At 32.1% G+C, this 7,658-nt stretch overlaps 2 protein-coding genes across 2 annotated transcripts; both read right to left on the bottom strand.

Annotated features, from left to right (window-relative positions):
- Positions 1–351: 351 nt before the first annotated feature.
- LOC18011068 (AAA-ATPase At1g43910) lies at positions 352–1,922 on the bottom strand. The gene is made up of 3 exons (XM_006393695.1): positions 1,483–1,922; positions 837–1,392; positions 352–762 (listed from the first exon to the last, which is right to left on the bottom strand). The coding sequence occupies exons 1-3, from the start codon at positions 1,920–1,922 to the stop codon at positions 352–354; spliced, it is 1,407 nt and encodes a 468-aa protein (XP_006393757.1).
- Positions 1,923–3,949: 2,027 nt separating this feature from the next.
- Positions 3,950–6,255, bottom strand: LOC18011076 (ras-related protein RABC1). Its single transcript, XM_006393697.2, has 7 exons — positions 6,077–6,255; positions 5,827–5,984; positions 5,667–5,735; positions 4,767–4,832; positions 4,546–4,667; positions 4,337–4,465; positions 3,950–4,247 (listed from the first exon to the last, which is right to left on the bottom strand). Exons 2-7 carry the CDS (start codon positions 5,960–5,962, stop codon positions 4,131–4,133), a joined length of 639 nt encoding a protein of 212 aa, XP_006393759.1. The 5' UTR covers positions 5,963–5,984; positions 6,077–6,255; the 3' UTR covers positions 3,950–4,130.
- Positions 6,256–7,658: the final 1,403 nt, after the last annotated feature.

Genomic DNA, 7,658 nt, shown 5'->3' on the forward strand with positions numbered 1-7,658 from the left:
ACGCCTCTCCAACATTTAACTCAATGTTTAACTTCCTTGAAACGTCGATAAACATGAGCTTCTCCACACACTTAACCAAAACTTATGCTCAATTGATCTTGTATGTATCTTCAGAATGAATGACAAAGACTATCAAACCCTATTTAAACTAAAACGAGGACGGTCTCAAAAGAGCCTCAACCTAATAGTAAAAGAAATCGAAAAACCCAACAAAGAAAAGCCCCACTTAAAAGTCAAAAACACAATAACTTGTCAAACACGAAAAGCCGATCATCAGTATTAAAAAAAAAACACTAAGATAGATATGATATGTTGCATCATCTCTGCTTCTGGTTATGCTTATGTTTCTGCTTATTTTGTCTCCGGATCTTCGATATCACCCTCTCCCTCCACTCTGGTATCTTCTTCCTTTCTCATCTTCTTGGTTTCCAGGGATTCGAGTAGACCTTTGAGCGCAATATCAGCATTCTTACTCGCCATGAGCTGCTGTGCGACTTCTGCCGGAGTTACACTCACCTCAAAGACAAGCTTCTCAATGGGATCAAACAATACGTGGTCATCAATCTTGAGGTACATAGCCATAAGCTTCTTGAAAACAAAGGGCGTGCAATAGTCCATAAGAATATGAATGTCCATTCTTCCTGGCCTCAGCAAAGCCGGGTCAAGCTTCTCCTTGTGATTGGTTGTGAAAATTATGATTCTTTCTTCTCCGCAGCTCGACCAAAGCCCGTCTACAAAGTTCAACAGACCAGACAAAGATACCTGTCCAGGAAGGAAGACTGATCATAAGGTTTAAAGACAGAGAGGTTAATAAAACAGAGGAAATTTCAACTTACCCCAACTTCAAACTTCTTCTTGTCCTTTTGGGGCTCACCATCCTTTTCTTTATCATTGGTCTGGCGTTTACGAGAAGCATCAGATCCAAAATCAATGTCTTCGATGAGAAGAATTGACCGGTTCTTTGTGGAGGTGAGAATCTTCCGCAACTCAGCATCGTCTTTAACGCTCTGAAGCTGGAGATCATAGATATGATACTTCATGTGATTAGCAATTGCAGCCACCATGGAAGATTTTCCAGTACCCGGTGGACCGTAAAGAAGATATCCGCGTTTCCAGGCACGTCCCACGCTCTTGAAGTAGTCTTTTCCTTTAGAGAAAGACTCAAGATCGTCGATCAAGGTTTTCTTGAGGTGCGGCTCGATGGCTAAGGTCTCAAAGGTCGTGTGGTGCTCGAAATTGGCGGGTTGCCATTGATACCGTTCTTGGTTGTAAGTATAGATCTTGAGATTCTCACGATGGCCCATTATATTCTCTGCTGATTTCGCCAAGTATGTGAAGTAATCTGTCATTATCTGCTCACGAAACTCTTTCTTACATGTCAGATAAAAGCACCTGAAACATCCACGAAACCAACCAACACTGTAAGAACAAAAAAAAGATTAAGATTATTGAAGTCAAGGAGCAGAGAAAAACAGAGTGTACCGTTTCTCGTAGGCATAAAACTTAGTTTCAGAAGAGTGTAGAGTCCACTTGAGATGAATCCCTTCAAACTCATCTATGATAACTGTGTTGATTGGAATTCCGAGTTTCAGGTGATTCGTTGGATTCTTGAGACTGCTTGAACCCACGACGAGTTTTCCGGTGGAGAGTCTGGCGAGACGCGTCGGTAAGTAAACTTCAGCCGCACGGAAAGTCTGGTTGTCCACATACTCCCACCGTTCCTCTATCACAAACGTGACGCTCGACCTAAAACGAAAATAATAAGAGAAGAAGTCCTCAACTTTCAAAGCGACGTAATCTCGGAATCGCTTGGGAACAAAATCGTCCATGATTCTACGGAAAAGCACCGTGATTGCAGAAAATGATGAGTAGAAAGCGAAAACTGCGGATACAGAAGGGATTTGATTATACAGAGACGCCATTGTTTTAGCCAAGACGTCGGAAAAAGATGGGGAAGTGATTTGGTAAAGATTCAAGAAAGTTTTATAAAGACTTGGAGTACATGTAAGATGTAACCTAATATTTTCAATTCCAATTTCCTTCTATTTTTTGTAATGAATTTTCGTTTATTGAATTAGTTAATATATTATTCATTTTTTATTTTTGTTAACTTATCATTTTATTTATTTATTATCTTTAAGTAAATATTTTTCAAAAAATTTTATGTTCCATTGTAATATTGATGTCTAAAAATCGAAAGGATCTACCACTACGAGTACGACCCATGCTTGTGTGATCCATGCACAAACCCAAGATGCCTCACTTTGACCACTAAAACACAATGTTGCATTTTATCTATCCTACTCTAGAAGCCACCCAATAATTAGCAAAAAGTTCTCTCGTTATTTAAACTACGCGCTTCGCTCGAATTTTATTTTATATTTTTATGTGTTTTATATTTTAATATGTTTTTTCTTAAAAAATTAATTTGTTTGATAATTTTTTTTAGTTTTATAGTTTTTTTTCTTCTATATTTGCATTGTTCAATCTTTATTAGTGTTTCTATATAATAACAAATTTTTATTAATTATGTTATTAACTTATGTTATTTTTTTTATTTCATGTACTTTTATATTTTATCTGTCACTATTGTGTGATTTTTATTACAGTATTAAAATTATTTTTATTTTTTTTGCTTTATAACACGTTGCATAATAATAATTTTTAATCATTTATTCTTACAAATTTTTGAAAGTTTAAACATTATATATATCTTTTTTTGTTAAATTTTTTTCTTTTTCTCCATCTTCATATTTTCATATTTTGATATCTTTATCTTCTGTTCTCTTTCTTTGTTTTCATATTTTTCAAAATTGCTTTTCATCAGCTTTATGTTCTTCTTTTTTTTTTTCCATATTCTTCTTCATGATCTTCAATTTCTATTATTTTTCATTTTCCGGTCTTCTTTCTCATCTTCAACGTTTTGTCTTCGTATTTTTCAAAATTCTTCTTCATGAACTTTGTGTTCTTTTTCTTTCTATTATTTATCTTCTTTTTTTTCATCTTCCTCTTCATCATCTCCAATTTCTGCTTATTATTCTTCATCTTTTTTGTTTTTTTTTTGTTTTATTTCTTTTCTGATTTTTTTTCATCTCTTATTCTTACTTATCTGGTGTATGTATTTTTTTTTCTTTGTCTTCATCTATATTGTCTTATTTTTTAATTTTTTCATCATTTTGGATTTTTGTTTATGATAATCGTTTTCTCTAATTTATTCTTCTTTTTTTCCATTTTACTATTAGTTTTCTTTTTAAAAAACTAATAATAATAAATTGTGTGTGAATAATTGAATGAGTAATTTTAGTATTAGTATTAGTGTTTTTTTTAAATGAAAATAATTGTTACTCGAAGTGAGAATTGATTAACTCATTAAATTTAGTTTTAATTTTTTTTGCTGATGTGGACACCCTGGATGGAGAGAAAACTCTCTAATTATGTAATAGATTACAATACTCTCATTACTTGATTTCTCTTCAGAGATAATGAACCACTAACTTACATCCTTTGAAAAATTTCCCATTGTTTTCAAGAATGTGCTAAATTGTTTTCAAGAACGATTTAAAATCATGCTATCATTAAATTCATAAATTGTATATTTAACCCCCATTACTTGATTTCCCTTGAGGGACAATAAACCATTCAGATACATCCTCTGAAATTTTTCTTGAAAAATATGCTTGGAGAACGAATGGTTCATTGTCTAATTTGCATGCTATCCAACAACCTGATTCAACCGTATAATTACCCGATTTGGTAAAATCTCATCTTAATGTGTCCACTATAAAAACTGTACTCTTTCCTTTTTTTTTGTAACTATATAGTAAAGTCATATATGTTCTTGAAAGATGAACTAAATTGAGTCACACATGTTTGTTCAACCAGACTAAAAAACTTGACACAGGCAGCTTTTGAACTATGATATTGGTCAGTTTTCTTCAGCCTGTCAAAGTAAAATAACCTTTTTTTTTAATAAGATGGAATGATCCCAGATTAGAAACCATTGAACACAACTTTGAAATCAGGGTTAAGATTTACATCGAAGATGATGCAGTTTTTGGGAAACAAAGAGACCATCAGGAACACGAAGACGAGCAAGAGTGTATCTGTGTCATAAACCATAAACACCGTGTCTAAGACGAGCAGCAGTAGCTCGATGAAGCACTGCTGGTCTGTGCTGGGTTTTGTTTGAAGATGTTCTTCTTCCCTCCAGAGGAACCTTCAGCAGTAAGACTCGGCGTTTCCAAGATCTGCAGATAAAAACGGTTTAAGACTCAACACACACTCATCCTCAGCACCAAAAAAAGAAGAAGAAAAAAAGCTTTGTGGATTTACTGACCTTATGAACAAGCTCTTCAAAACATTGCTCTACATTGACACGAGTCTTTGCACTACACTCCAGAAACAAACATCCGTACTCCCGAGCAAAGTCTATGCCTTCTTTCTTAGTGACCGCCCTTTCACTCTCCTGGACGTGACATTAAGGTCAATAGAGTTGCAACATTAAAAAGGCGCTTGAAATGAAGTATGAAGGAAGATAAATCTTACCTTATCGACTTTATTCCCAACAAGCATCTTGATGCAATCCTGATTAGTCGAGTAGAGATCGATTTCTTTAGCCCATATATCTGATAGATTTGTGAACGTATCTCGTCGTGTCACATCATATACTACAAATGGAGAATTCCGAAAGTCACTTACAGGAGAAAGGAAACCATAATAAAATGTAGCCTCGTAGATCAAAGATTTGTTCACTTAGAGTGACATACCCATTATTATACCCTGAGCTCCTCTGTAATACGAACTTGTTAGCGTCCTAAATCTCTCTTGCCCAGCTGATTGAACAGAAAAACACCCCCAAAACTGATCAGAGATAACAGAAGACAGGAAAATATGCTAAAAACTACTCTATTAGACTATTCTAAATACACGAGACTATTTCAACATTATTCTAAATACAAGACTTATATTCTTCACCAGTTACTTAAGAGCTTAGGAAACAGTAATTGAGACAAAACATCTAACCATATTACCACGAAAAGGTATCCAATTCTGCATTATAGTGGTGTTTATTCTCAAATTCGAGTCCAAATCTGGATTGATTGATGATCTCAAATATATTTTATCTAAGTTGAAACCACAAGATGTAACATTAACAGAAAAACTGAGAAAAATATATATACAAGAGACTAATCTCTTAATTATTCTATATACACGAGACAACTCTCTCAACTATTCTAATTACAAACTAATCTCTTAATTATTCTAGATAAAAGAGGCTAATATCTCAGCTACTCTAGATACAAGAGACTAGTCTCTTGATTGTTCTAAATACAAGAGAATAATCTCTTAAGTCTTAACTATTCTAACTAGACACAAGAGACTCATCTCTTAATTCTGAAATATTCTAGATAGGCGATTAAAATCTTTATACTATTCTAAATACACGATCATATTATTCACCAGTCACATAAGAGCTTAGGCAGCAATGATTGAGACAAAAAAAAACACGAAAAGTCGATTACAAAATAAAATGCATCAAATGAAAATTTCAAACTCGAATCCAATCTGGATTCAATTAATTTTCCCTGAACATCCAAATTGAAACCACAAGATGTGGCATTTACATAAACTTAAGCAATTGCAGAAACAAGAGTGTGATCTCTTACCTGTGTCCCAAATCGCAAGCTTCAATTTTTTCTCTCCAATGGTAAGATACTTAACCTTAAAATCCACACCTAGAAAGAACGAATCCAACAAAACCAAATTCAAAACAAAAACGAAGATAACCCAGATCATTACTAAGCTCCAACACGATTTAAAACTCACCGATTGTTGGAGAAAGATCATCAAACGTGTTAGATGTGAAACTCAGCAATAAAGAGCTCTTTCCAACACCAGAATCTCCGATCAATAAAACCTTAAATAAGTAATCAAATTCGGGTTGCCCCGACGAAGAACCCATCGAAAAAACCGAACCTTTTTCTCTGCGGAAACAGTAAAAATTCAGGAAAATTTGGGAATTGACGGAACAAAAACTTAAACTTTGAGTCAAAGGATCGGTTTAAGTTTCTTTTACCAGCGGAATCGATGAGAAAGTTAAGGGCTTTCTTCGAGATCTGCGAGAAGAATGACACGAAGACAAAGAAGCAGAGGAAAAAGTGGAGAGGTCGCAGAAAGCCGAAGAAATCTCGAAATTGTGTTAACGTCAGAGTCAGATGCTTTTTGGCTTTTGATTTCACCGACTCGGTTCTGGATTCGACGCACGCGGCCCCACGGGAATAATCTTATACGGTTGATCTTACGGTGGATTTTTTTTGACGTCCTCCTACGTTTCTTCCTAACCGTTGGATCATTAAGTGGCCATTATTTCGACGTCGGCCGAAATCATTCCGCACAAACGGAATAAAGCCCATTTTTTATGGGCTGTGTCCGAATCATGTTTTAAGTCCATCAAAAATCTGTCGAAATTTTGTAATGGATTAATCAAACATAATTTTTTTTGGTCGCGGATGAATCAAATATAAAAGGTTAAAAACATATATAAAAAATTCAAAATTCTGAAAATTTATTCAAAAAAATATATATATAATATATATATAAAAATAATTCAATATTCTTGATAAATTATTCAAAAAAAGACATATAAATGTCGTCAAATAGTTCGTAAGATTAAATTTTAATCTCATATCCAGAACAATGTCTAGAAATACATAGTCCATAAATATTTCTTTTAGAAAAATCCTTATAGTTTCAAATCCATATAAAATCAATTCAAATTCTATTGAACAAATATAACTATCATCGTCTCAATTCATATAAAACCAATAATAAAAATCATCATTCTAATCCTACACTAATAAAAGTAGCTCTTTGAGGCTTTTGACAGTGTTTACGTAAGTCAAACAAAATCTTATATATAAAACTTGGCCAACTCTTTCTAGTTGAGTGACACATCAGCGCTGGAGAGAACGCCACCTGTCATCTTCAAATTTAATAAAATAATTAATTAATTATATTTAAAGCAAACACATTAAAACATATTAAAACACATTAAAAACATAAATAAATATTGATATATATTTATATTAGAATAAAATTCAAATTTAATTTAACTATATACAAACTTATAAATATTATATAATACAAGACTTTTTAAATGCATAATTCTAGTTTCTTTTTAAATGTTTTAAATTTAATTTATAAACTAAAAATATAATTAAATTTTAATGCAAGTGAAAAAAAATTATGAGACTAAATAAGTTAAAAATTTTCAAATAATCTTATATAAAAATTCAACTAATAAAATTATAAAACACAAATCATATTTAATAAACTATGAAAAAGATAAAAGTTATTAAAAATAATAGTAAAAAGAAAGATATCCACAAAAAAATGTCATCTATTGTTTTTTTTAAGTAATAAAAAAAGATAAAATCAGTAAAATATATATAACCAAAAAAAATCAAATATTAAATTAAAAAAAATTAACAAATATTATATTAGTACGATTTATAAGAATAAAAAGAATATAAAGATCGAAGAAAAAATGAAACTATTTAATACAACTGGTGTAAAGGAGATTACATATAATATATGATCAAGAAAAAATAAAAAAATATAAATATTTTAGACAAAAATACATTAATAATAAACTTAAA

This window comes from Eutrema salsugineum, unplaced genomic scaffold (genome assembly GCF_000478725.1).
Source record: "Eutrema salsugineum unplaced genomic scaffold, Eutsalg1_0 scaffold_7, whole genome shotgun sequence".
Lineage (NCBI taxonomy): Eukaryota > Viridiplantae > Streptophyta > Magnoliopsida > Brassicales > Brassicaceae > Eutrema > Eutrema salsugineum.

Coding starts and splice junctions, on each gene's coding strand:
- LOC18011068 (XM_006393695.1), bottom strand. CDS start 1,922: ATGGCGTCTCTGTATAATCAAATCCCTTCTGTATCCGCAGTTTTCGCT. Junction 1,393..1,482: donor TTTTATGCCTACGAGAAACG/GTACACTCTGTT, acceptor TGGATGTTTCAG/GTGCTTTTATCTGACATGTA. Junction 763..836: donor AGAAGAAGTTTGAAGTTGGG/GTAAGTTGAAAT, acceptor CTTCCTGGACAG/GTATCTTTGTCTGGTCTGTT.
- LOC18011076 (XM_006393697.2), bottom strand. CDS start 5,962: ATGGGTTCTTCGTCGGGGCAACCCGAATTTGATTACTTATTTAAGGTT. Junction 4,668..4,766: donor AGCTCAGGGTATAATAATGG/GTATGTCACTCT, acceptor CTCCATTTGTAG/TATATGATGTGACACGACGA. Junction 4,248..4,336: donor TTGAAGAGCTTGTTCATAAG/GTCAGTAAATCC, acceptor TTTTATCTGCAG/ATCTTGGAAACGCCGAGTCT.